This window comes from Sphaerodactylus townsendi, linkage group LG04, assembly GCF_021028975.2.
Source record: "Sphaerodactylus townsendi isolate TG3544 linkage group LG04, MPM_Stown_v2.3, whole genome shotgun sequence".
NCBI lineage: Eukaryota > Metazoa > Chordata > Lepidosauria > Squamata > Sphaerodactylidae > Sphaerodactylus > Sphaerodactylus townsendi.
The window spans coordinates 157,211,358-157,239,207 of NC_059428.1; the positions used below are offsets into that span (position 1 = coordinate 157,211,358).

Here is a 27,850-nt window from a genome sequence, read left to right on the forward strand (position 1 = left end):
GGTGGTGGACTCTAATCCAGAGAGTGGCGGATTCTAATCTAGGGAACTGGGTTCGATTCCCCACTCCTCCACATAAAGCCTGCTGGATTACCTTGGGCCAGTCACAGTTCTCTCAGAACTCTCTCAGCTGTACCTACCTCCAAAGGTGCCTGTTTTGGGGAGAGGAAGGGAAGGCAATTATAAGCCACTTTGAGGCTGCTTACAGTAGAGAAAAGCAGGGTATAAAACAAACTCTTCTAGTTGGACTTGATGGGAAAGATGTTCAGGACACAAAAAAGGAAGTGGGTTTTTTCATTAATGAGTTTTTAAATTGCAGAATTCACGGTCACAGTGATGGCCAAGCGCAGAGATAGCTTTAAAGGAGGCAGATTCATCGATGCCTACTAGCCATAGTGACTGAAGGGAACCTCTGAATACCAGTGGTGGGAGGCAGCATCTGGGGAAGGCAGCATCTGGCCTTTGCTCTACAGGGCAACTGGTTGGAAATTGTATAAGACAGTGTGTGCAACCAGATGGACCACTGGTATAAGCTGTCTGCCTCCTGAAACTGTCCTTTTCCTGTGACTTCTATGGCTACATTAGTCCTTTAAAAACCTAATAGGTTCTGGTCCATGTGGATCATTGTAAAAGTCTGCTTTTTTTGGTGCCCTCCAGCAGAAGCCTCCTCTGTTTATATGGGCAACTCAGTAGCACCTCAGACCTTTATCCCTGCTAAGCTCCCAAAGCGTGAGGATTATTATTTGTCATGCACAGTGAGCCTTATCAGCAAATCATTGATTGAGGGAACTGGCAAACCACATCATGTTTTTGAACTCTTACTTCCAGCCAAGCAGAAAGGGGGAAAAAATTGGGCTGCGTTCAGTTAACATTGTACCTTTTAAACGCCTTTGCCAGCTGGCGTGGCACCTGCCCACTGGCTGAGCATCCCTGGGCAAAGGGGCGTGCCGCCCGGCCAGGGCTTGTCCGTCAGCACCGGGGTGGGTGGAGCTTCCCGCCCCGCCCACCCGTTCTTTGCTGGCGACGGCCGGGTTTTGAAAGCAGCGCCCCCGCCCGGCGCTGCCGGGCTCTGCCCCCTGATTGGCTGCGAACGGGCTTGGTGCGCGCGAGGCAGAGAACAGGGCAAAAGGAGTGGGCAGAGAGGGCCTCCTCGCCGCGTGTCCCCGGCAATCCCGTCCGCCCGGGCGCCGCGGGCCGCGCGCCTCGGGTTCCGCGGGCTGCAATCTATCGCGGAAGGGGAGAGCTGGTCCGCGTTGGCCGCTGCCATGGAGAAAAGAGGCGGTGGCGGCGGCGGCGGCGGCGGCGGGAGGGGGTGATCCCGCGGGCCGCCCCCTTCGCGATCCGGTCCCCTTCCCCTCTCTCCCCCCCCCACCCCGCCTAACCCCCCGATGAGACTCTGCCTGGCCTGGCTGGGCTGCTACCTCTTGTCTCTGTGGGTGCTGAGGAAGAGGATGTGGGCTGGCCCTGCCAGGTACCTCCGGAGCCCTTTATCCAGGTCTCTCTACGCCAACATGATGGGGAGCCACAGCCAGACGGAGCCGGTCCTCAAGGAGAGCCACCAGGTAGGGGAGACGCCGAGGGGACCCCCCCCTCCCTCGTGGCGGGGAGGGGCGGGGGGTCGCCTCTCTCTCCTCCCCCACTCCCAGGAAGGAATAGCAAAGCTTGGGGGGGGGGGGAGAGCGGGAGGGTCTGTTGCTCTCCCAGTCGGGGTCCCCCTCACCCCCCCCCCCCCCCTCCCCCCCCCCCCCCCCCCCCCCCCCTCTCCCACGCCCCCCCTCCCCCCCCCCCCCCCCCCCCCCCCCCCCCACCGGGGGGGGGGGGGGGGGAGGGCGAGAAATAGGGGGTCTTCTTTGGAACCACCCCCCCCCCCCCCCACCACCCCCCCCCCCCACCCCCCCCCCCACCCCCCCCCCACCCCCCCCCCCCCCCCCCCCCCCCCACCCCCCCCCCCCCCCCCCCCCCCCCCCCCCACCCCCCCCCCCCCCCTCTCCCCCCCCTCACCCCCCCCCCCACCCCCACCCCCCCCCCCCCCCACCCCCCCCCCCCCCCCCCCCCCCCCCCCCCCACCCCGCCCCCCCCCGACCCCCCCTCCCCCCCACCCCCCCCCCCCCCCACCCCCCCCCCCCCCCACCCCCCCCCCCCCCCACCCCCCCCCCCCCCCCAACCCCCCCCCCCCCCCCCCCCCCCCCCCCCCCAAGTCCCCCGCCCCCCCCCCACCCCCCCCCCCCCCGGGCCCCCCGTCCCCCCCCCACCCCCCCCCCCCCAGGCCATTTGGCCATGCTGGCAGGGGCTGATGGGAATTGTAGTCCATAACATCTGGAGTGCCAAAGGTTCGCCATCACGGACCTAGGCAGAACATGCACTGCTGAGGAGAAGTGTAGATACGTGGAGTGGAAGAAGGAGAGCATAAACAGAACAAAATCATAAAGGCTGAGAAACCTCTGGGAGAGAAATAGGTCTCTGTAGAGTCAGCCCATAGATTTTGGGAAAATAAGTCAAAAGGAGCAGAGAAGGGGTGCTTCCATGTAAAGAACAAAGGAAATGGATCAGGTGAACGTGAAAACCTTTCTCATAACCATCCTGGCCGCAAAATGGCCAGAAATGCAATTGGGTGGTCAAAATGTCAGAACCATCAAAGGTGCGACTACATGACAACATGAAGGGATTCTGCCCAGGTCTGAGGACAAGAAGGTTGGCGGTGCGTTGACATTGACTTCTGTTGGTTCAGAAGGGGGTAGTTTTGTTGGAGAGGGCCAGTGTGGAAAAAGAGGAACTTTCCCAACCAGCAAGGTATCTTTATGTGTTTTGTAATAGTAGTTAAGCAAACATGGACTAAGGTGAGGAAAACCAGACTACTTCCTGGTACTTCCGAGCCCAGTTTTTATAAGTTTATGTCTATCTTGATAAGCCTATGGGGCTTACCCATCTTGGGAAGGGGCTGTGGCTCAGTGGTAGAGCACCCGCTTGGCATGCAGAGGACGCGGGTTCAATCCCCGTTAGAAGGATGGGTCACAAGTGATGTGAAAGACCCTGTAGAGCGCCTGCCAGTCAGAGCAGACACTGCTGAGCCTGATGGATCAAGGGTATCACTGAGTACAGTGGTGGCAAACCTTTGGCACTCCAGATGTTATGGACTACAATTCCCATCAGCCCCGCCAACATGGCCAATTGGCTGATGCGAATTGTAGTCCATAACATCTGGAGTGCCAAAGGTTCGCTACCATGGACTTAGTAGAAGTCAGTTTTCTACGTATGCATCCAAGATGCATGGTAGCCCGGGTTCCTAAAAATTACTTAGAATGACAGAATCATAGAATTGGAAAAGACCCCAAGGGTCATCAAGTCCAACCCCCTGCAATGCAGGAACACACAATCAAAGCACTCTTGACAGATGGCCAGCCCTTGCTGTCTGGAAGTTTTTCCTGATGTTTAGATGGAATCTCTTTTCCTTCCCCTTGTACCCATGACTCCTGGTCTTAGTCTCTAGAGCAGCAGGAAACAAGCTTGCTCCCTCACCAACATGACATCCCTTCAAATATCTACACATGGCTATCATGTCACCTCCTAACCTTCTCTTAGGGGAAGGGCAAGGAGATTGTCAGCCCCTTTGAGTCTCCTACAGGGGGGATATAAATCCAAATTCTTCTTCTCCTCCTCTTCTTCTTCATCAAGCTGAACATCCCCAAGCTACCCAAGTCTCTCCTCGTAGGATTCCAGACCTTTTACCGTTGTAGTTGCCCTCCTCTGGGCCCATTCCAGCTTGTCAATATCCTTCTTGAATTGCGGTGCCCAGAACTGTACACGATATTCCAGTGATGGCTAACCTTTTCGAGACCGAGTGCTCAAACTGCAACCCCAAACCCACTTATTTATCGCAAAGTGCCAACACGGCAATTTAGCCTGAATACTGAGGTTTTAGTATAGAAAAAACGGTTGGCTCCAAGGCATGCGTTACTTGGGAGTAAGCTTGGTGGTAGTCGGTGGCTTTGCTTTGAAGCAACTGTGCTTCGAATGGGTGAATCACGACCCTAGGAGGGTTTACTCAGAAGCAAACCCCATTGCCAGCAACCGAGCTTACTTCCAGGTAAAAGATCATGCTTTCATTCTTCCCATGAAAATCAGTAGGATTTAACAGCACTTAACAGGGTTACCTACACTGCTTCCCCAAAACTAGGTCTTAGGTTTAATGCTAATAATCTCCCTGAAATAATTACACTATTATCACATGACGAACTCTGTGCCCACGTGCCCACAGAGAGGGCTCTGAGTGCCACCTCTGGCACCCATGCCATAGGTTCGCCACCACTGCGATATTCCAAGTGAGGTCAAACCAATGCAAAATAGAGAGGCACAATCTCATCCCTCGATCTAGACACTTGATGCTTGGGAATCAGAAATATTGTTGTGTTATTTCTTGCAGGCCTAGGCGGTGGAGGTAACTTTGCCACTCCCCACTTTCCTTGCGACGAGTGAAAGCATTTGGACCAATTTGGAAGTCTCCCCCGTTTTTGCTTGGGGGTGGGACAAATGTTTTCAAAAAATAAAATGAAGAGTAGCGAAGTGGGGGGAAAAAATTAGACACCATTTTGTGGTTTCCCTTTTATGTTGGGCCACCTTTGGGCAAGGGTGTAGCAAGTTTTGGATTTGTACGCAACTATTTTGCAGGCATCCGACGAAATTTAAGTCGGAGGCTGAAGTAGGCTTTATAATAGGAACTGCACCAAACCATTGAGAAGTAGAACTTGAATCCAGGTTTCTCAACTTCCCTATTGCAACGGTGACTTGTAAAAGTGTCTTTTCCTGGTTACGCAACGCTGGAAAAATCATTATTGCTGCCAGATTTGAAATATTAGTTCCGCTGTGGACCTGGTACTTGTATTAACTTTCTGTTGCAGCCACATTTTTTTGAACCGAACAGGCTGCTTTTATTTGTTTCATTTGCTTTATTTACCTGCACAGGATTGCCAAAAAGCCATTGGCTAATTTCAGCCCCACTTCACTTGAGCAAAGATTTATGCTCCAACAAGTCTGCAGCAGAAAAGGTGGTTTAATTGTGTGCAGACAAGCTAACGAACAACAGTTAAGCTGCCAGCTTCATTTAGCAGGAATGGACTCTCTATTCTCACTCCCAGGTTCTGGTTGCTCTTATGCTGTTTTCCAGCATCCCTTGTGAGTTTGTCCCCACCTCGACTCTAGTCTGGTTTCAGCCCTATTTCTATGAACTGTATCTGTTGGAAAGCGGACCGAATGTCATTGTTAAGCAAGAGGAAGGATCCCACACTTGCCGAGGCTTCGTTTCCAGCCTCCGCCGGTTCAGCTTGCTCAACAAACCCAACAGTCTCATAAGCTTTCTATAGAACTTTGCATCAAATGCAAGCAGTTCCATATGTTTTTCTGTTCTTACACTGTAATTCTCCCGCTGAAGGAAATTGTGAATGATGTAAGTTCCTTCTTGGACTTACACTGCAGAGGTCTGAGTCTGAGCGCCGGAAGTTGTGGTTGTGAGCCCAGTCGATTTCGCAGGGTTGGTGTGGGGTGAAATAAGAATGAACCGTGCCAGCTACCCTCTTCTGGAGGACAGAGGAGAGAAAGGCGTGGTATAAATCTAAACTCCTCATCTAAAAGCTGAAATGCCAGTTCACATTCACTCGTTTCCAGTTGTGCACGTTGAGTAATATGTTCATCAGCAAGGTGTGGTTAGCTGCCTTGCCTGTTGAGCGTGTCCTTTTTGATGAATTGGGGGTTGCCTCCATGGGATATGCAAAAAAGCCACAAGATCTCCGGCCTGTTGCTCAACATTGCTGTATTTTTCTGAATATCAGAGATGAACAATAACAGTATCTCGGTCGGCATTAAATGATGCAAGATTCTTACATTTTATGCTGGGGAGCATAAATAGTGTGAGATAAATATACTTTTGAGACTTCTTTGGAAAGGAAATTTCACTGCGACTCTTACTTCGGAAAGTTTTGAGGATCGCTGTCATAAATTGTTTGAGTGAGTAGCTAGTAGATTAAGAAAGGTCCAGTTGGTGTAGTGCAGTGGTGGCGAACGTTTTCGAGACCGAATTTTAAACTGCAACCCAAAACCCACTTATTTATTGCAAAGTGCCAACATGGCAATTTAGCCTGAATACTGAGGTTTTAGTATAGAAAAAACAGTTGGCTCCCACAGCGTAAGTTACTTTCGGGAGTAAGCTTGGTGGTGATGGTTGGTGGCTTCGCTTTGGAAAAGGCAGCTGTTACCAGCAGATAGATTGAATCACGACCCTGGGAGGGTTTACTCCAGAAGCAAACCAGAAAATTACTTAACAACATAGCGAGCTTACTTCCAGGTAAAAGATCATGCTTTCATTCTTCCCATGAAAATCAGTAGGATTTAACAGCACTTAACAGGGTGACCTATACTGCTTCCCCAAAACTAGGTCTTAGGTTTAATGCTAATAATCTCCCTGAAATAATTACACTATTATCACATAACGAACTCTGTGCACGCGTGCCCACAGAGAGGGCTCTGAGTGCCGCCTCTGGCACCCGTGCCATAGTTTCGCCACCACTGGTGTAGTGGTTAAGAGCAAGTGGATTCTCATTAGAGAACCGGGTTTGATTCCCCACTCTTCCACCTAAGTGGCGGAGGCTTATCTGGTGAACCAAATGTGTTTCTGCACTCCTACATCCCAGCAGGGTGACCTTGGGGTAGTCACAGTTCTTTGGAGCTCTCTCAGCCCCACCCACCTCACAAGATGTCTGTTGTGGGGAGAGGAAGGGAAAGGAGCTTGTAAGCCACCTTGAGTCTCCTTACAGGAAAGAAAGGTGGGATATAAATCCAAACTCCTCCTCCCAACTTTAAAAGTACAGTTGAGAAAGCAATTTCTTTTCAGTTTATTGATTTATTTGTTTCATCCATTTATTCCTCACCTTTCTCCCCAATGGGGGGTTAACTCATTCTCTTTCCCTCCATTATATTCTAACTACAACCCTTCGAGGTAGGCTGAGAGCATGTGACTGACCCAAGGTTCCACCGAAAAAGTGGTGATTCAGACCTTGGTTCTATAGATACTAGTCCAACACACTGCATCACTATACTACACTGGCTTATTAAAAAATAATAACAGAACTGGAGCCGTTGTAAATTTCCAGTCAAATACTGGTTGAGTTGGATAAAAATGCAAAGAGGTGAAATTCCATGCGCTGGATTCAAGTTCCTTCAAAGCAGCATAAAGACTCAAATGCATGCTGAGAGAAGATTGTTTTTTTTTTAAATAAACACATTTGCATCTAAAAAAGAAACTCCTGAATTTTTAAAAAGTTTTTCAAAACTAGTTATTCCTAGAGCCACTTCATTATAAATACATTAACATAATTGGAATATTTTTTATTAAATATACGTCTTGCTTCCCCAAGTTAATTACTCCGATTAGTAAAACAAAGAATGGGATCATTAAAAAATAATACCCGCTGAGCGAATAAGTAGCAGCAGTTTTTTTTTAAAAAAGCTTACCAATTAGCATGTAATACTGTGTGGTGTTACTCCTATTTAACTAAGTCCTATGGATTTCAAATACAGTAACTGCTTAGAATAGGGGAAGGTTAGTGGCGTGGCAAAGCATCTACTTGGCATTTAATAGATCTCAAGTTCAACCTCCATCATCTCCAACTAGAAAGTGGTGATGTGAAAAACCTGGAATTCGGACCCGGCTTGTTGGGGGCGGAAACAAAATCGTTGCCCCACCTTAACTTCAGGGACTCAGTGTAAACCCTTGTGCTGGGGTGGCAGCTGCCGCCAAAGCAACATTTTAAAAATCTGCACAGCCACTCAGAAACCTTGCTGGGCAAAAGACCTGTCTGGGTCTACCCACAATTCTGGGCTCCGCAATTCAAGAAAGACATTGACGAGCTGAAATGAGTCCAGAGGAGGGTGACCAAAATGGTTAAAGGTCTGGAATCCGTGCCCTATGAGGAGAGGAGAGGAGAGGAGAGGAGAGGAGAGGAGAGGAGAGGAGAGGAGAGGAGAGGAGAGGAGAGAGGGAGCTGGGGATGTTTAGTTTGGTGAAGAGAAGGTTAAGAAGGGACATGACAGCCATGTTTAGATATCGGAAGGGATGTCACGTTGGGGAGGGAGCAAACTTGTTTTCTGCTGCTCCAGAGACTAGGACCAGGAGTCACGGGTTCAAGGGGAAGGAAAAAAGATTCCACCTAAACATCAGGAAAAACTTCCTGACAGCAAGGGCTGTTCAAAACTGGAATGCACTACCTCGGAGTGTGGTGGACTTTCCTTCTTTGGAGGTTTTTAAAAAGAGGCTGGATGGCCATCTGTCAGGAACGCTTTGATTGTGTGTTCCTACATTGCAGGGGGTTGAACTGGATGGCCCTTGGGGTCTCTTCCAACTCTATGATTCTATTATTCTCTCCCATACTCTAGAAAAGGTATCAACAGGTGCCACTGCACCCACGGGCACCACGTTGGGGACCCCTGGAATGGAGTTTTCTGAGGCTTTCCTTTTACTTGCTGTAGTGCCCTGATGCTAGATATAAGAGTTGAAATGATGGCAAACTCAGTAGATCAGCAGCTGGCGATTGGTCAACCACAAAAGCACATGCAGTCAAGAGTAGGGGTTTCTTTCCTACACGATGCTGTGCTCAAAAGTCTGACTTTGTAAATTATAAAAACCCTTTCCAGATCCCCTTACAGTGGCCTGATAAGAGATAAGTATGCTCCAGGATGTGTGCAGACAGTTAATTAAAGGGGGGGGGGTTGAGATATTAGTCTGCTCAAGATTTGTATGGGCGGAGCAATGGGGGATGACTTCTGAATCATTTATCTCTCCCTTTCCCCGTGCACTCCCTTTCATTATAATTGTACAATGATAGTGGCTTTATAATTGTAATTTACAGGAAATTATTTACTACATACTGTGCAGTATTTCATCTGACTCTTTCCAATGAGCTCCGTGTGTCAATGAAACAGCAGCATTCATTAGGAAATAAAACACATACGAGTAATCAACTTCTTTTAAAAATAATTGAACGTGGATGGGTTTTTGAGGGCGTAGTACATTTGTAAAAGAAATCCCTGCTGCCTAGTTCGAGTTCTTGAGGTGTTCCAGAGATTGTTCTTTATTAAATACGAACATTACAGACAGGCAGATTGGTGCTTAACTGGGAACGATCTGGAAGTTCCCGAACAAAAACTTGGAACGTGTTGCCACAGACGTATTCTAGCTGTGGCTTGGGACTCCTAGCTGCCCAAGTAGAAACAACGCTGCCTGAAAAGGATCTCTAATTGAACTGCTATGCAGCAAGAGCTGGTATTCAGTAGAAAAGCATTATTAGTTTCTCATCTGGAGAACCGGGTTTGATTCCCCACTCCTCCACCTGAGTGGTGGAGACTTATCTGGCGAACCTGGGTTAGTCGCAGTTCTTTGGAACTCTCTCAGCCCCACCTGCCTCACAAGGGGCTTTCCGCACTACAGAAGGGAGCTAAGGTCGACTCGGTTCCCTTCAGTGGGGAGCGATTCCAGGCTGTCCGCACAGCAACTTACTTGGCCCCCTGGAACCGAGCTAAGTGGGCGGGATCATCTTGGTGCCTGTTTCGCTCCTCGATCATGATTGGAGCTTGTGTTACCATGGGAAATGGGAGCATTCTTTTTTTTTTACAGTTTACAGTTTAGAGTTACATGCCCGCCACAACTCTCCCGTTCTGCGCATGCCACAAAAGTGGCTCCTGATTGGTTGAACGGATGAGATGTCGTTTTGATGCGTCCGCACTTTGAAGCTTCGAAGCGGTATCAACCTTGTTCCAGCAGAAAGGTGCAGTTCATAACTGCGACAGGGATGTCGCAGTTCTGAGGGTGGGGAACTGAGACAAAACAACGTTGAGCTCAGTTGCAGTGCGGATACACTGAGGTGAACCTAGATAGAAACCAGTACAACTCTGTCAGTGCGGAAAGCCCCAAGGTGTCTGTTGTGGGGGGAGGAAGGGAAAGGAGCTTGTAAGCCACTTTGAGTCTTCTTACAGGAGAGAAAGGTGGGGTATAAATCCAAACTACTCCTCCTCCTTCTGCTGCTCCTCCTCCTCTCTCCCATTCCTTTTGGCTGGTCCCTGGGAGGTCAGAAACCCCCACAACTGTCCCAAATCTTTGCTCAGGGACATTTCCCCATTCCCTCACTCCTGGGATGGCGGGGTGGTGGTGGTGCCAAAAATGAACTGAGCAGTCACCACCACCATCAGTTACAGAAAGAATAATTCATGCCAGATGGATTTGCATATCCAACATTGTACACTTCTGTTGGTTTTTAGATGCTCTGCTGAGTGGCTGTGTCTCTTGCTTTGCCCCCACTTGAGTGGGGACAGTTGTCTGTACTTTGCGATTGTGAACTATCACTTTGCAGGGAGGGGGAGCTTATCCGCAAATCTTCCCTTGCAGAGTCCTAGCTTAGGCAACAAAGGGGTCCTCCTCTAACTGTCAAATGCCAATCGCACGTTATCGAAAGCGAGGAGATCTTAACCGATTGAGCAGACATATTTCTCAAAGTATCCTTTCACAGAACAGTTTGTTGGGAGTACTTTGACCTTCCTGAATGAGCAAGCAAGCAATAATAGATCGCGACGAAACGCTTGCGCACAGAAGCATTTGTCGCGCTACTCGACAAGAGACTCGAAACGTTAATTGCGCGCCCCTAGTTTACCAGTACTGCCATGCGAACAATGCTGCGTCTCTAATGGGTCTGTGCACGTGTGTTTCCCTTCGCAGTGGTACTTGTGCAATACGGAGCAGCTGTGTGAATCCCTTCAGCCGGTCTTCATCCAGAGTTACCTTGACCAAGGGACACAGATCTTCTTAAACAACAGCATTGAGAAATCGGGCTGGCTGTTCATTCAGCTTTATCATTCCTTCATGTCCTCTGTTTTTAGCCTGTTTATGTCTAGGACGTCCATCAATGGGTAAGTGAAATGGTGTCCTCCCCATTGCTCTGCCTTTAGAACTGAAAGCAGGGCTTGCCAAATGTCCTCCAGTTGTTCGAGCCACCCCTAAATTGTAGGAGCCAGATGTATTGTCCGGCCACCAAGATTTTATATTTTATGAGTGTGCTTTCTATTTGCAGCTGTGCCAGTGGGTTGTAAGACTGGAGAGGGGTTGTGGAAAGTTTTGGTGGTTTGCAGGGGAGCACGCAGGATTGTATTGCACCTGAGTTGCAGCTCATCCATGTGGCTTGCTGCTGATTTATACTCTCTTTCGCTGAAGAGGCAGCATGGTGTAATGGTTAAGAGCAGCTAGACTCCAATCTGGGGAACTCGGTTTGATTCCCCACTCCTCCACGTGAGCGAGCGGTGGAGTCTTATCTGCTGAACCAGATTTCTTTCCCTGCTCCTACATCCCTGCTGGCTAACCTTGGACTGGTCACAGTTCTCCCAGAACTCTCTCAGCTCCGCCCACCCCACAAGGTGTCTGTTGTGGGTCAGGAAGGGAAAGGAGTTTGGAAGCCCCTTTGAATCTTCTTACATTCTAGAACAAAGAAGGTCCAGGAAATGGTGGGTTATTCGACAATTCTACTGTCATCTTTCATTAGAAAAGAGTATAGCCTCTGACATGAAGTCCTACTATGTAATTTGTTCTGGGAGTAGCAACTAGCTCCTTTTTCTCAGAAGAGGGTGCACAAGAGATTATCTTGCGAACCAGACTTATTTCTCAACTCGACATTACCTCTGGAGTGCGCCGCCCCTCTTAGCGTATTTTTCCTCCCTCAGCCCTTCCACGCCATTTCCCTCTTGCTCAAAAGGTGTCGAGCGCTTTCTCACACTACTTTCATGGGATAATACTCTGGAACCAATTATGTGGTGGAGACGTGGACTTACCGCCAGGGACAGGCAGCGGGCCCAGCCTTTAAACCCAGAGGTGCTCCAGACAGAAGTGTTTCCCTGACACCTTTTTATCAAAATGTAACAGGTAGTTTCCTCTGGCCTGTTGCGTCCCATGTTCATCAACACCTTCTGCTTTTTCACTTTCTTTATCCCATTTCATTGCTTCTACCACTTAATTCCCTGTCTCTTCTGGAGCCCTTTCCCTTGATCATAGTTTGCTTTTCGGCAGCTCGGACGCACTGGCACCAATCACGATTTTTGTGGCAGGTTAATTTCATTCCTAAGCTCAGCTCAGCTAATTTTACATACCTTCCCTTGTCTGTCTCTGTCTCTGTCTCTCTCGGTGACCAATTATTTCCTTCCCTCTGCACTTCCTGCTTCCCCTTTCATTTCTCTGGACCTTCATGACAACGATTGTAATCTTCCGGCACTCAGCCTTCAAAGCCAAACAGGCAGAGCTGCGGCTGACATGCCCCGCGGAGACCCCGGCCATCACCTGCGGCAGGTTTCTTAATAAACGGCTCGTTTTCTATGCCGTGATTTTTCCCGTCACACGAGGGAGCCCCAGACGGCTCCTGGGGTCTTCGCCGTTCAATCGCCAGATTATGCAGTTTTAAAATATTAATCTCCTTTCCCGCTGCTCTAACCATGCCACCTTCGGTCTCTCTTTTCAAACGCTTTCCCCCCGCCTTCTGGCGTTGCGTTCTCCATTCTTCTGCTGTTGGCCTGCCTTTCTTAATCCAGACCTTTCGGCATCCTTTTTTTTTTACAATTTCCATATGTGTGCGCTCAAACAGAACACCTTCTGAATAGACAGTCGCCCAAGAAAGACGTGGAATATTCTGCGGTGCTGTTTAGGTCAAACAGTTGCTTCTGAATGGAAACCCCCTGCAGATTCTTCGAAAGCCTCTCTTGCTGCAAGGAGGTAGAGCAAAGGGCCCCAACATGGCCCCGGCGGTGAAGAGATTTTACTTATTTATTTATTGATGTGATTTATACTCCCCTGTTCTCACAGGGACTTGAGGCAGGTTACACATCATGAGTCAGTACAGTCAACAAAACGGGACAATCAATAAACAATGCATTCGGATCTTAGAAGTCTGGGATAACCAAAAAGAAAAGAGACATAGCATAATATTCACGTTGCACGTTACAGAAAATATATGATAGGTTCCTACTTGCTATTCTCAGAAACATAGACTGCAGTTCCTAATTATTAATCCGAGCAAGTTTGTAAAAGCATTTTGAACAGTCCAACCCTATTTTTTAATTCTATTTATTTATTATGTGGTTTCCATACTGCCCTGCCCCTTTCCGGCTCAGGGCGGTTTCCAACTTTTGTAAAACTATAAAGTTTTCACGCCCATTAGCTTTACTAAACTCACGATGTGTCTGTTTTCTAAACTTTTTCCTGCTCCTCCCACTAAACCAGACCCCCCAATCCAACTTTCTCTCTGTCTGTTCCCAAATTCAGGTTGCTGGGAAGAGGTTCGATGTTTGTATTTTCACCAGAGCAATTTCAGAGACTGCTTAAAATAAACCCGGACTGGAAATCTCGTCGGCTTCTCGATTTGGGAGCCGGGGACGGAGAGGTGACAAAAGTCATGAGCCCCCACTTCGAAGAAATCTATGCCACTGAATTGTCTGAAACCATGATATGGCAACTGCAGAAAAAGAAATACAGGTACTGGCGCTAACTAAGATGTATGTGCAGAGGGCAGATACAGACACCTGGCGTGCCTCATAGTGAATGTAGCTTACTTATGTGTCTGTAGATTACATTTACATGCCACGTACATGCAGTTCGTAGATCACATGTACATGCAGCCCCAGATTACACAGCTTTGGGGTGTTTGGACAGATTTTATGGAGGAGAAGTCGATTTAGCGGCTGCATCAATCTTGATCCTCTTTGATCTTTTGAGATTTGCAAATGCCTCCCTTAACAGACCAGGGTGTTCGGGAGCAACAGCCTAGGCTGGCCATTAGTTTCTACATCCCGCATCGAGCTCTCAAAGGCACCTAAAATACGTAGCAGAATGCTGGACTGGATGGACTCTGGTCTGATCCAGCTGGCTTGTTCTTATGTTCTTATGTTCTTATTTTAATTCATCCTTTCCCCTGGAATATCCTTGGCCAAACTGATCTTAACAGAGGCCTCTTCCGCACATGCAGAATAAATGCACTTTCAATCCACTTTCAATGCATTTTGCAGCTGGATTTTACTGTGCGGAATAGCAAAATCCACTTACAAACAATTGTGAAAGCGGATTGAAAGTGCATTGTTCTGCATGTGCGGAAGGGGCAAGAGTTTTGGAAGTTAAGCAAGGTCTGGCCTGGTTAGTGTTGGGGTACAAGACCACCGAGGAAGGCCAGGATTTTTATGCAGAGGAAGGCAATGGTTCATCCCTTGTCTTGAAAACTCTATGATCCTGGGGTCACCATAGGTCAGTTGGGACTTGACGATATACAGTGAGAGCCAGTGTGGTATGGTGGTTAAGAGCAGGTGGATTCTAATCTGGAGAACTGAATTTGATTCCCCACTCCTCCACCTGAGTGGCAGAAGCTTATCTGGTGAACCAGATGTGTTTTTGCACTCCTACATTCCTGCTGGGTGACCTTGGGCTAGTCACAGTTCTTTGGAACTCTCTCAGCCCCACCTGCCTCCCAAGGTGTCTGTTGTGGGGAGAGGAAGGGAAAGGAGCTTGTAAGCCACCTTGAGCCTCCTTACAAGAGAGAAAGGTGGGGTATAAATCCAAATTCTTCTTCTTCTCGTCCTACAATTATTATTAATTTCCTCCAAAGCAAGGCAGCATTTGCGGTTATCAAATCCTCCACAATATTCTCGCAACCACTTTGTGATGAGCTAGGTTAGACTGAGAATTGGTGACTGGTCCAGGGTCATCACACAATGAGTATCATGGCCCAGGGTGGATTCGAACCTGTGTCTCTCCAGTCCAAGTCCCACCACTCTAACTACTGCCCCTAGATTACTGCAGACCTAATGGAGCTATCTGCCTGCCCCCACCGATTGTAGGTAACCCTCTTGCTTTCTCCCCCGTTCTCTGCAGAGTGCTCGGCATCAACGATTGGCAGAACACAGGATTCCAGTATGACGTCATCAGCTGCTTGAATCTGCTTGATCGCTGCGATCAGCCATTGACTGTATTAAAAGATATTAGAAGCGTACTGGAGCCAACCAGGGGCCGGCTCATCCTAGCCCTGGTTCTTCCTTTTCATCCGTACGTGGAAAATGGTAAGCAGGGTTTATTAAGGGTGGTAGCCTAGGCAGATTTACCCGCCTCTCGATCGGTTGAAAAGTGCAAGTCTGCTCAGGAGCACGCTGTAAAGGGTATGAAAAGCGGCTGAGCAGTTGCATCTATGATTGTCCTAAGCTGCTCTTGGCTCCCTTTCAGAGTAGAAGACTTGTCCCTCTTGCCTTGGTTAGTCTGGGTCAAAACAACTGCTGCTTTTTTATACAGAGTGGGCCTCTTGGTGTACTTTTCCCTGAGAAGTTGCTACTCAGGATCCACTCCTACCATGGGGTCAGTTCAGGCATCATATGAAACCATGGTTTAAGTCAACTAGCAATTGAGTTAGTGTGATTGTCCGAATGCGGGGCACTCCACTTAGTGTGGCTAGATGGGCCGAGCAGGATCTGAATCTGGTTTGTTTAACCACGGTTAGTCTTGCGTACAGTTTCACATGATGTGTGAATCCTGGCTTAATCCTCGTTCGTACCCTGGCTCGATCCCTGATGACGCCCTCCCAGAGGGAAGGGACAAAGCCAGCATTTGTTGAAGCAAACTGGGGTTTGCTTGATGGTCTGTGCTCTGAATCCTGGTTTTACAAACTCACAGAAACTCAAACAAACCATGGTTTTGCATGATGTCTGTTGCGGCCTCTTTTGGGGAGAAGGTTTCTTTCAAGAAGATGGGAGCCGCTCCCATTATTTTGGCAGTCCCGTTCTGCTCCACAGGCTTTTTTGAGACACCAGCCGTCAGCTGTGAGGCATCTTTTTAAGTGGTACCGCAGCAACTTCTACTCTGCGATGGCTTTCTAATAAATCTGAGGATTCCCTCCATCTGGGGCAATTTCTTACAGAAGGAGACTTAAGTTGCAAAGTTCTGACTTGCCTGGAGTTCTGAAAAATGCCACAATGACAAAGGATGATAGCTTTATCCTGCGTGAAGAGTTTGCACATCATACATTGTAAAAACCAGTTGCATTCTCAATTGCGTTTCCTTCCTCTTTTTGTATAATTTCAGGGTTTAGGGTTTTCTTCCCCCCTTTGGGTTCTCTTGGCCCTGCTCTGCTCTTCCACTTTTGCCTTTACTTCCCCACCTCTTTCAAATCCAGGACTCAGAACCCACAAAGTGAAATGGAAACCCGTTTCTTGGCCCCACTAACGATGAGGAACAAATATAATTCAGGGTTCCTCACACCCCACTTCCTGAATGTGTGAAGCTCATGGTTTGCTCCAAGTTGACCAGCGTATTCCGTGTGCATCTTTCTGCATTCTAGGTGAGCTGTGTATCAACAGGCAGAGATTGTTAGAAAATAAGGCAGAGACTGAAGGATGGGCAATTGAAGAGAAGATAGGGGGAAAATCCAAAGCCAGCATGGTGTCGTGGTTAAAAGCAGGTGGATTCTAATCTGGAGAACCAGGTTTGATTCCCCACTCCTCCACCTGAGTGGCAAAGGCTTATCTAGTGAACTAGATGTGTTTCCGCACTCCTACATTCCTGCTGGGTGACCTTGGGCTAGTGACAGTTCTTTCAGGACTCTCTCAGCCCCACCTACCTCCCAAGGTGTCTGTTGTGGGGAGAGGAAGGGAAAGGAGCTTGTAAGCCACCTTCAGTCTCTTTACAGGAGAAAAAGGTGTGGTATAAATCCAAACTCTTCTTCTTCTTCAAAGTGAGGGAGGGAGAGAATTCCTGAAGGTGGTGTAGAATTCCCTCTGGGGGTGGAAAGTGCTGATAAGGCTCAGATAATTAATTGTGACCCCCACAGGGTGTTCAAGGCAAGCGAGGAACAGAGATGGTTTCCCCTTCCCTGTTTCTGCATAGCAAACCCAGCTTCCGTGGCAGTCTCTAATCTGAAGACTATCCAGAGCCGATCATACTAAGCTTCTGAGATTTGGTTGATCAGGACCAGGGCAGAATTGCCTCCACAAACTCTCAATGCCATTTCAGGCACAATGGAGCAAGAAATCTGAGTTTGCCATTGAGAACGCATCTAATTACCACTAATATTATCTCTCTGGCATAAGCTACTGTTAACCGTGTGTACATTTTCTCCCTCAGTCGTCTTCTGTTGTCACTCTAGCAGTTTCTGACATGTCATGTGGAAAAGGCCATCAGAATTAAGACTTGCCGTCTACAGCGTGGTCGAAATGTGTAAGATTTATTTTATGTAATCCCAGATCCTGGCAATCGTTTAGAAACCCGAGTTGCGTTGGGAGTGCATTTTGTTCCCGGGGCTTAGCAGATTCACTGCGGTGATTTACTTGTTCCGGTCGACAGTCTCCTTTCCCAAACTCCGCTTCTGGGGAAGAAAATGGAAACGACTGAAAAGTTACCTAGCAAGGCAAAGGGGATAACCCACCCACCCACCCACCCCGCCAAGTTTGAGTTGCAGCTACTTACAGGGCAACGTTTCAGTTTCTGTTTCTTTTTGCCCAGTTCCTGAGCAATAGCTTGGGAAATTGCTTGCTTGCTTCCCTTGATCTGACAGTTGAAAAAAAAATGTGATGAGAAACTGCAGATGCTCTCCGTTCTGAATTGTTTGTGCCGTAGTGGAAATGTGGGAAGCGTTTCCTTGGGGCGGGTTCGTGTGCTTGCGCTTTTCAGTACGGTTGCGATCCTGCAGTGTTAGTCCTGCAGTCCAGATCCTGAGACGTGGTGGCTTGAATCGGCGTTCTTCCCAAATATCATGGCAGCATGTCCTCTACCAGGCAGCCAGCATGCATTCTGTAGGTATGAAAAGCCCTCCCCAGATACTATCCACTCTGGGAGCCAGCGTGGTGCAGGGGTTAAGAGCAGGTGGATTCTAATCTGGAGAACCAGGTTTGATCTCCTCCACCTGAGTCGCAGAGGCTTGTCTGGTGAACCAGATGTGTTTCCGCACTCCTGCATTCCTGCTGGGTGACCTTGGGGTAGTCACAGTTCTCTCAGAACTCTCTCAGCCCCACCTACCTCCCAAGGTGTCTGTTGTGGGGAGAGGAAGGGAAAGGAGCTTGTTTTCCAACCTCACTTGGGAAGCGAGGTTTATGGAAAACGGCTCCAAGGCGCCTTCCCTCCACCCATGTCCCGTCGACCTACCTGTCCTGCAGCCCTCCGGCGCGTCGCTGTGGCCTGGGGACACGCCCCCTCTGCCCTGCGACTCCGGAGCGGTCGCGCAGGGCAGGGGGGCGTGTCCCCTGGCCTCGGCGATGCGCCAGAGGGCCGCAGGACATGTAGGTCGCCCTGACGACAGCGCAGCGCTGCGCTGTTGTCCCGGGAGATTCTGGGACCGTTCATGCGAACGGTCCCAGAGGGGTCGGGTCGGCATCATGTACGCCGACCCGACCCCTTCCATGGCCGTGCAGAAACGGCCCTTGAGTGGTAGGTGATGCTGAGAGAGTCCTGAGAGAACTGTGACTAGCCCAAGGTCACCCAGCTGGAGTGTAGGAGTGCGGAAACACATCTGGTTCACCAGATAAGCCTCTGCCACTCACCGGTGGAGGAGTGAGGAATCAAACCCGGTTCTCCAGATTAGAATCCACCTGCTCTTAACCACACTGACTCAACAGCGCTGCACTCTAGCTAGAGCACTCCCTCAGTATATTCCAAATCCCCTCTTTGAGGTCTCTGACTTCTTCCTTAAACCAGAGAGAGAGAGAGAGAGAGAGAGACGACTGCCATTTTGCGCTGCTTTCTTTCTCCAGTTGGGAATTGGCTTGCCCCCACCTTCCTAGGGGTAGCGTTTACCCGCCAGAGGCGACCAGGTCGCTCAGCAATCTGGAAATTCTGTGGCCTTCAATATGTGCAAGACGTTCTCTTTTGTTCTGCATGGTTCCACTGGCCCCTCTGCGTATTTGAAATAAACAAGTACCACTTACTCCTCTGCTGTGGCCTCCTCCCCCTGTTTTTTTGGTTCTGGGCTGTAAAAAAGAAAGAAAACGTAAGCTTGGATCCTATAACTTTCCCTGCTTGCACTCCTCTATGTTGCGGAGACAGTCCTCCATTGCAGACACTCGTTCCTTGGCGGCCAGCTACTTCCTCGTATGCAGAATTGTCAGCCACTTTGAATCGCAAGGAAAGGCGAGATATAAATGGCCGGCGGGCAAAAGAAGCAGCGGGCCTTCTTGCTCTAGCCAGAAACAATTGTGGTGGGTGGGGAGGACCAGCCCAGTGCTGCCCTCAGTTGACCCTTGAATCATAGAGTTGGAAGAGACCCCCAAAGGCCATCCAGTCCAACCCCCTGCCATGCAGGAACACACAATCAAAGCAAACCCGACATATGTTCATCCAGCCTCTGTTTAAAAACCTCCAAAGGAGGAGACTCCACCACTCTCTGAGGCAGTGAATTCCACTGTCGAGCAGCCCTGACAGTCAGGAAGTTTTTCCTGATGTTTAGGTGGAACCTCTTTTCCTGCCCCTTGAATCCATTACTCCAAGTCCTTGTCTGTGAGGCAGCAGAAAACAAGCTTGCTCCCTCTTCAACATTACATCCCTTCAAATATTTAAACATAGTTATCATGTTTCCCCTTAACCTTCGCTTCTCCAGACGAAACATCCCCAGCTCCCTACGCCTCTCTTCGTAAGGCATGGATTCCAGACCTTTTACCATTTTGGTCGCCCTCCTCTGGACCCGTTCCAGCTTGCCAATATCCTTTTTAAATTGCAGTGCTCAGAACTGAACACAGTACTCTAAGTGAGGTCTGACCAATGCAGAGTAGAGTGGTATAATTACTTCCCCTTGATCTAGACCAGTGGTGGCGAACCTTTGGCACTCCAGATGTTATGGACTACAATTCCCATCAGCCCCTGCCAGCATGGCCAATTGACCATGCTGGCAGGGGCTGATGGGAATTGTAGTCCATAACATCTGGAGTGCCAAAGGTTCGCCACCATGGATCTAGACACTATACTGTTATTGATGTATCTCAGAATCACATTGGCTTTCTTGGCTGCTGCATCACACTGCTGACTCAAGTTCAGTTTGTGGCCTACTGAGACTCCCAGATCCCTTTCATATGTAGTGTTTTCAAGCCAGGTGCCCCCCATCCTATATCCCTGTGTTTCATTTTTTTTTCTGCCTAGGTGTAGTATCTTGCATTTATCTCTGTTGAAATTCGTTTTGTTAGTTTTGGCCCAGCTCTATAATCTGCCCAGGTCATTTCGAATCATTTTAAAAGTGGCGACTGGGTCATCTGCCCCACCTCCCCAAGATATGCCACTGCCTCACCCCTGTTTGGATTTGGGGAAGATGGAGGTTTAACCAAGTACATCTGCCTCCATCCTCATACATTCCAGAACAGAACAACAGAAGTCAGTAGACTGTGGTTTTAAATGCTGTCTCCGTGAAACAACACAAAACCCCCCAGAAACCTTTGTGTGCAAAATGAGCAAGACCCCTTTCCTGAAACCACCTGAAACCAGTTGTGGGTTTTCTCCCTGGGAAACACTTTTGGGAACTGTATATGGAAACAACATCGAGAGACCAGAATATAATAAAATGATTCAGTGAGATAACTTGACTGCAAAAAAGAAGGTCTATCATTCAGGACTCTATAAGACAAGTGGAGTGTAAATAGTCTTAGCACTTATCCATATTTTCAACATTTTGCCATAGCTCTAACCAACAGATTTAACTAGACAAGAATAATATTAAATTAATTGATAAATTGACTGTAAATAAGTAGGCATTTTATCCAAGATGCAAAATGAACACAGCCAGCCCTAATGTTTTTAGATGCCATGTTAAAATACTGCCAGTGTAAGTTGCTGTTTTTGTCATTCTGACAAACATCGTATATCAAAGACGAATCATTAACTTACCTTGGAGTAGACTGTAAAAGTCGTGAGTCCAGCCACGACGTAGAGGAACAGCAAGACCAAAATGACCGCCATAACATAGGCTCCTTTGTCACGGTCTTCATTCACGGCGCGGCGAGAGGAGGAAAATGATATATTTTAAAATTGTATATCAAGAGAACGATTGGTTGCATCTTACCAGCATTTCTGCCTGAGAAAAAAAGGAGGTGTCTCTTTTGGCCACTGTTGGGGATCGCATGTGGAAAATGCTCCTTGGACCAGGTGCTGTCGAAGATGGGAACTGGGCAAGATTGAGTGGTGGAGCTGTCTCGATACATCCCAGTGATGTTATATGGCCCTCGTTCCAACCTCATGATTCTGGGACCTGCTTATAAGTTCATTTGGCCTGCCACTTAATTGCAGAAGTCTGAACAGTTGGGTTTTAGGTACTGGACCCGTGAAAAAGCCACCCCTTCCTGATTAGGGGTGTCCCCCCCACACACACACACCTTTCCTGGTGCCCACCAAACGCTATTAGAAAGCGGATCTTTTGTCCCAGAAGGCTTGTGATTGGCTACTGGAAATCGGATTGACTGTAATTTTTTTTAAGCTGCTTCTGCGACCGCTTCAGTACAAGGATCTTCCCAGTCTTATTGTGTATGTTGATTTTTGAAAAGCAGCCTGCCTGAAATGTCAAAGAGTTACTATCAAGGTTACGCATGACTTCCTTCACTGACATTGGGTGGTTGGTTCTGCTTCCTGCGGCAGCCGTTTTGTGTTTGGGCCCACCACCTTCTGTCTAAATTTCAACGGCACCTGCAGTCTCAAAAATGTTGGGGACCTCTGTTCTAGATTGTGTGGCTTTCTACCTTAAAGGCAGTCCCCGGCTTAGGTGGTTTTGAAAAATACGGTTGGATAAAATCCACCAGCTGTTGGGTGATCTGGGCTAGATTTTGGTAGCCGTTCTGGATAGAACTGGATAGAACTGGATAGAACTGATAAAACTGAGATTGCAGAAATGTGAAAATAGGGAAGGCCAGAGGCGAGGAGAAGGTGTTAGGGCTGGATTCGTGAACCACAATTGTCGCAAAGGGGACCATGATGCTTCAAAGAGGCTGGGGTTGAATGCAGCCCTAGGTTCAATCCCATCCAGATATCTATAGTTAAGGAGCCCCAGAGGTTGAGAGGGACCTTTCTCCACCAGGGGGACCTTTCTCCACTACCAATTAGAGAAGACAGTACAGAGCTATCTGGACCGATGCTCTTTTTAAGGCAGATCTGTATGTTCAACAGGAACCTGTCTCTGATTAGTTCTTTCCTGCCACACCCATAACAGCAACATGGGGAAGGAACATGTGTTTTTGTGCTGAATGGCCCTGGCATTTCTACTAGCGGACCTGGGAAAAGGTGTACCCAAGATATCGAATAGCCCCATACTACTCTAGATAAGCCAGTGACCTTAACTGTGGGGTATTGTAGCCTCTGCCAGTGATGCCGTCAGACAGAAAGATGGGTTTTTGCATTGGTGGCAGAGGACAGGGAGGAGTCAACAGTAATATCATAATCGATTCCGGCAAGTTGCAACCTTCACGGGGTTTTTCAAGGCCAAGGGATGAGCAAGGACAGTCTGTTGTTGCAACCTGGGACTTCTGTGGCGGTCTCCCATCCAAACTCTAACCAGGGCCAGCCCTACTTAGCTTCCAAAGCCTGATGAGGTCCCTGCGAGGCTGGGCCGTTCAGGCAGCGATGGATGAAAGGCAAGGGGGATGTTTTCGTGCCATTGTGGATGGTGGCCGTGTCATAGCGTGCCAAGAATGGCCAAGGAGACTCAAGCTGGGGGGGGGGGGGGGCAGCGCAGTGCTTTGCCATAAGGGGGCTTGGAATGGTGATAACAGCCACCCACCTGTTATCGTTAATGCAGTTCCTTCCCCGGTTTGCTTGGAATGGCGGGCGGCCGAATCTGCAAACGCAACCCCACAGTAGTAAATGGCGCTGTCCTCCACGCTGACATTGTAGATGTAGAGGAAAGTCTTCTTGTCAGACACAACGTGGGTGACGTTGAACTTCTTGCCCTGCGCACAGTCAGGCACGCACAGGTTTTCGTGGGTGTTGGCCAGATACCGGAACCAGAGGATCGTAGGGGAAGCGCCTGGGCATTCTTTGGTGGAAAAAGAACACCATATCCTCACGTTTTGTGATGCGGTATAAGCTTCCAGGGATCGAGGCTGAGTTACCGTGACCTCGCAAGGCGTGACCGATGTGGCGGCTCCTGTGGAGACAAAATGAACGTGGCTCCATTGAGGGATGCAGAAGGAAAACCAATCAAGGCGAAAAGCAGGAGGGCCTGAGATTGGGGGCGGGGAGGGCACCAATCCGCAAAAAGCAGCCCTTGTCTCGAGCTGCCGTTTTGCTTACTCTGGGCAAGAATGAAGAGTTGGGCTCGTGTGTAGAATTCAGTGTCTTTCTGTGGCCCCTTCCGCACATGCAGAGAAAGGCACTTTCAATCCACTTTCACAATTGTTTGCAAGTGGATTTTGCTATTCTTCCCAGTAAAATCCAGCTGCAAAGTGGATTGAAAGTGCATTATTCTGCATGTGCGGAAGGGATCTCTCTCTCTCTTTTTTTTCTCTCTCTCTTTTTTCTCTCTCTCTTTCACTCATTCTCTCTCTGACAACATCATTCTCAGCTGAGTAGACTTTCGAACAGGTCAGTGCCTACAGCCTGAATGGCTACTTTCTCCCTCCCTCTAGCTGCAGAAGCGGAATCCATTTGGGCAAAATAAGCCGGCATAAAGGGCCCTGATTTTCATAGGGCTCAGGATTCCACTTTGTAGAGGGAGATTGACTACCCTTTTTAAAGTGTGGAATCAGACGCATGTACAGAGAAAAGCTAGTGAGTTTTCTCTCCAAATGCGCTTTTGGCTGGGAGAAACAGCAGCGGTTCATATTAAATCATAGGGGGGAAGTGGTTACCCTCGTTCACATGCCTTGACTCCGGTCGCTCATTTTCCCCTGACTTCCTTTGTAAGGCTCTAAGAACGGTGGTCCTTTCCCTTTTTTTTAAAAAAAAAGACTTTTAAAGTATAGAAATGACAATCGAAAAGCATTCAGAAACGAAAACTCCTTACCAGAACGGCATAATAGCCAGGTGAACTTCATTACCAGAATGAACGCTTGCTGTTTCTCTGTTGCCATTATCTCCCAAAGACCTTCTGCGTCGGCAAGTAGAAATAAGTGGAACTGAAATGTAAGCGGGACTAAACCAGGAAGCTGTTGGTGGTGATTCCACGTTGCCCAATAGGGGAAATTAAACATAGCACTAGGTGCCTGTCTGTTGAGTTTTGGTGTTACGGGATGAAGGGGGAAATAGCGGCTTTCCTTGCCGAGAAATCCCCACGTGCATAGGGTTACATGGGGACCATGCTTCTGATCAGACACCGCTACTTAGGAACCTCCCGAGAATATCTGGACGGATCCTTTGAAAAGATATCCTTCTAGCGCAGTACTAGAGCAGTAACAAAGTAAGAGGGTAGAAAATGCAGCGTTGCAAAATAAAAATTAGTACACTCGAACTAAATCAACTAAGTACACTTTACCTTGGCTGTAGCAGGTTCTTCAGAGCACGTGCAGAAGAGTCCTTAGTCTCTATGGGCCCTGCGCTCCTTGTTTCCGCTGTAACCTCCTGTGGACCCTGTTTCCAATGAAGACACGGGAAAATCTCAGACGGAACTGAACTTAGGCCGGGCTCCTCTTTAAGAGGGATGAGCAGGCTTAGCAAATCCCTGTCGCTGCTGTCAGAGACTACTGCTAGCGTGGTGGGGTGGTTAAGAGCAGGTGCACTCTAATCTGGAGAACCGGGTTTGATTCCCTGCTCTGGTGCTTGAGCTGTGGAGGCTTATCTGGTGAACCAGATTAGCTTGTGCACTCCCAACGCAGGCCAGCTGAGTGACCTTGGGCTAGTCACAGTTCTCCGGAGCTCTCTCAGCCCCATTCACTTCACAGGATGTTTGTTGCGGGGGTGGGGGGGAAGGAGATTGTCAGCCCCTTTGAGTCTCCTTACAGGAGAGAAAGGGGGGATATAAATCCAAACTCTTCTTCTTTTACCAAACAGAGGTAAAAGCCCCACCCCTATCAAGCATCTGGTAATGGGTCTGAAGTTCCATAACAAATAAGTGGCCTAAACTGGATTGTCCTTTGTGCAAAAAAGGTTTAAGTTAGAAGGACGGTCCAATGCGGAATGGAAATGAGTTGGCCTCAGGTGTCGACCCTAGTAAGTTTGTAGGGTTTCTGTTACAATTGGCATGCATGTATACATAAAAAAAATACTAAAAAGAGGTTAGACCCCTTTGTGCTGGATAGGTTTGTCCCTAACTATTAGCCACAATGGTTAAATGGAACCCCCATATTCAGAGACAGTCTATCTCCTGGGGGGTAGTTGCTCGGGGGTGGACTTGGAGCTCGGTTCCCTTATTTCAGATGGGCACTACGAGAAACTGGATGCGGGACTGGGTATCCCGTTGTTTTGACCCATCACGTTATATGTTCTTGTATGTCGTACTTGCCAAGAAAGCCGGTAATTAATCTGTTGTTCACCGCCCAGAGCCCTCAGGGGATGGGGCGGTATATAAATATGATAATAAATAAATAAAATAAATGTTTCATTTTTATCGCATTAGGTACACATGTAGTTCTGAAAGCGGTAGATTATTCTATTACACTGGTGGCGAACCTTTGGCACTCCAGATGTTGTGGACTACAATTCCCATCAGCCCCTGCCAGCATGGCCAATTGGCCATGCTGGCAGGGGCTGATGGGAATTGTAGTCCACAACATCTGGAGTGCCAAAGGTTCGCCACCACGGTTCTATTACATAATATTATTCCATTATGAAGGAGGGGAAATTATTATTTTTAAAAAGGCAGTCCAAAACTTTAACAGGAAATGAATATATCTGTCGGGATCACCGGGTAATTTGGTTAGGGAGGATATCTGCTTCCTGTCAAGATCTGACATGCAGAACTTCAGGTGAATATAAAAAGCCTGCTTCCTCCCTCGCGTCCTCTCGGATCAGCCAAGGGTGTCTTCCTGACAGCTCCGTGCATCAGCGTAGAACGTCAAGCACTGCTGTTCTGGGCGACTTCCGCCCGATGGCAACTCAATCACAGTCTTAACAGCCGCAGCGCTTTGGAGGGAGATTTCAGCACGGAGGTGCCCAATTGGAATTCGTGTGCAGAACTGATGCAGACGGTCTCGGACTTAATGGGGACCGAAGAGGGTTTGCCCACTGCAGGCAGGTGATTGCCCCTCCTTACAGATGTAGGTACCATATCCAGGTTCGTCCTGTTTTTAATTTTGCCAGTCCTCCTATCTGTATCATCTGACCAATCCAGATCAGAGAAGAGTTTTTTCACTCGCTCGCTTCAATGTTTTCCCTTCTGCCATTCTACGAGGTAGATATAACAATCTAGAAATGTGCAAAAGGGTGTGTTCATGTGATGCAAATCAAATAGAAACATTAACTCACCAATTATTCCATTGTCCTAAATCGGCAAGTATTAGAGTCAAATACTCTAGGTTGCTTTCTATGATACCTAGCGAGCTGGATGAACTAAGCAGACTATTGTTCTTATTAAATAATTCTGATGCTACATTCTGTAAAATGGCTGCAAATTTTCTGCTGGAAATATCCCATAAGCAACAGTATGTATGAATCAGCTTCATTGGTTATATGTTGCAAGCTTGTATTTTGATGCGATTTTGATGTGATTTTATACTGTTTATGCCAGATAAAGGCTAAATGAATAAAGAATAATTTCGCCAGCAGGTGAGACTCGTTCATGGATCGTTTTGCCCTCCTCTGTGCCTGTTCAGTGTTTGTAACTTTGGTTACCTGCCGAGGACTTTGCAGCTCTTCGTTCAGTCTCTCCCTCTCCCTCTCCCCCTCCCCCCCTTTTTCTTTTTAGAGGGTAACTTTGCATCGTTCTAGACTTAACGGAAAGGAAATCTCTGTGCTTTCTCAGTAGGTGGCAAATGGGACAAACCTTCCGAAGTGCTGGAAATCAAAGGACGCACGTGGGAAGAACAAGTGAACAGCTTACCGGAGGTTTTCAGGAAAGCCGGGTTTGCCATAGAGGCTTTTACTAGACTGCCCTACCTGTGCGAGGGGGACATGTACAATGATTTCTACGTCTTGGACGACGCCGTCTTCGTCCTCAAGCCCGTGTGAGCGCGCGTCCCCCCCACACACACACACACCGGTCGAACCCACGAAGCAGCCCGTGAATGAAGCGTCTTTTGACTCTGTTTTTTTCCTTATTAACTGCAAGAGGAGAGAGAGGAAGGAATGAGATTTTGTTTTTTGGTTTTTTTTGTTTTTTGGTGGTTGTCCTTTGAAATCGGCATCATGTATGAAGAACTCTAAAAGGTCCAAATACTAATTTCTTTGTAGTATGTAAAAGAAGAAAAAAAAGGACTTTTTTTAAAAAAAGGCAGAACTTTTCCATTGGTGATTTCTTAACCCCACCCCCCCACCCCTGGCAACGCACCTGCAATCCGACAATAAATTGAAGATATTTTTTATACCTAATAATGGTAGGGTTCATGATTCAGCAATAGCCAAGATACTGCACCAATGGATAACTTTTCAGCTGGTTGGTTTTTTTTAAGTCATCGGAAGACCGTACTGGCAATAAAACGGTCCGTTCAATATAAGACTAAACTGGGTTGTGGAACGAGCAGTCGGAATGGATTTTTTCTTCCATGCTTAATGACGTTATTTTATCTGTCCGTCTTCGGCAAATGTTTTTAATCATGCTAATAAAAACCTTTTTTGAGATGACGCTCGCATCTGAGGTCCATTGATGCTGTTGGAGCACGGTTGGGCAGATCTGTCGTCACTTTCCCATAGACAATAGATCCGTGGTGGCGAACCTTTGGCACTCCAGATGTTATGGACTACATAACATCTGGAGTG

The 27,850-nt window shown here is 48.2% G+C and overlaps 2 protein-coding genes across 3 annotated transcripts; one reads left to right on the forward strand and one right to left on the reverse strand.

Moving 5' to 3' along the window:
- Positions 1-1,112: 1,112 nt before the first annotated feature.
- METTL9 (methyltransferase like 9) lies at positions 1,113-27,715 on the forward strand. 2 transcript variants are annotated; one of them, XM_048495424.1, is made up of 5 exons: positions 1,113-1,559; positions 10,751-10,941; positions 13,334-13,543; positions 14,930-15,114; positions 26,901-27,715. In XM_048495424.1, exons 1-5 carry the CDS (start codon positions 1,386-1,388, stop codon positions 27,101-27,103), a joined length of 963 nt encoding a protein of 320 aa, XP_048351381.1. In that variant the 5' UTR covers positions 1,113-1,385; the 3' UTR covers positions 27,104-27,715. The 2 variants fall into 2 exon arrangements, with proteins under 2 accessions (XP_048351381.1, XP_048351380.1); XM_048495423.1 differs by having other exon boundaries at positions 1,116-1,559; positions 26,898-27,715.
- IGSF6 (immunoglobulin superfamily member 6) lies at positions 17,258-24,087 on the reverse strand. Its single transcript, XM_048495425.1, has 6 exons — positions 24,006-24,087; positions 22,782-23,147; positions 20,903-20,997; positions 18,961-19,002; positions 17,507-17,587; positions 17,258-17,405 (listed from the first exon to the last, which is right to left on the reverse strand). Exons 1-6 carry the CDS (start codon positions 24,070-24,072, stop codon positions 17,364-17,366), a joined length of 693 nt encoding a protein of 230 aa, XP_048351382.1. The 5' UTR covers positions 24,073-24,087; the 3' UTR covers positions 17,258-17,363.
- Positions 27,716-27,850: the final 135 nt, after the last annotated feature.

What these genes read in the sequence shown, in the direction of transcription:
- METTL9 (XM_048495423.1), top strand. Translation starts at nt 1,386, where the DNA reads ATGAGACTCTGCCTGGCCTGGCTGGGCTGCTACCTCTTGTCTCTGTGG. An exon ending in TCTAGGACGTCCATCAATGG is followed by an intron (nt 10,942 to 13,333) that starts GTAAGTGAAATG and finishes TCCCAAATTCAG; the next exon opens with GTTGCTGGGAAGAGGTTCGA. An exon ending in CTGCAGAAAAAGAAATACAG is followed by an intron (nt 13,544 to 14,929) that starts GTACTGGCGCTA and finishes CGTTCTCTGCAG; the next exon opens with AGTGCTCGGCATCAACGATT.
- IGSF6 (XM_048495425.1), bottom strand. Translation starts at nt 24,072, where the DNA reads ATGGCAACAGAGAAACAGCAAGCGTTCATTCTGGTAATGAAGTTCACC. An exon ending in GAGGAGGCCACAGCAGAGGA is followed by an intron (nt 17,588 to 18,960) that starts GTAAGTGGTACT and finishes TTCAACTGTCAG; the next exon opens with ATCAAGGGAAGCAAGCAAGC. An exon ending in AGAAACTGAAACGTTGCCCT is followed by an intron (nt 17,406 to 17,506) that starts GTAAGTAGCTGC and finishes TTTCTTCCCCAG; the next exon opens with AAGCGGAGTTTGGGAAAGGA.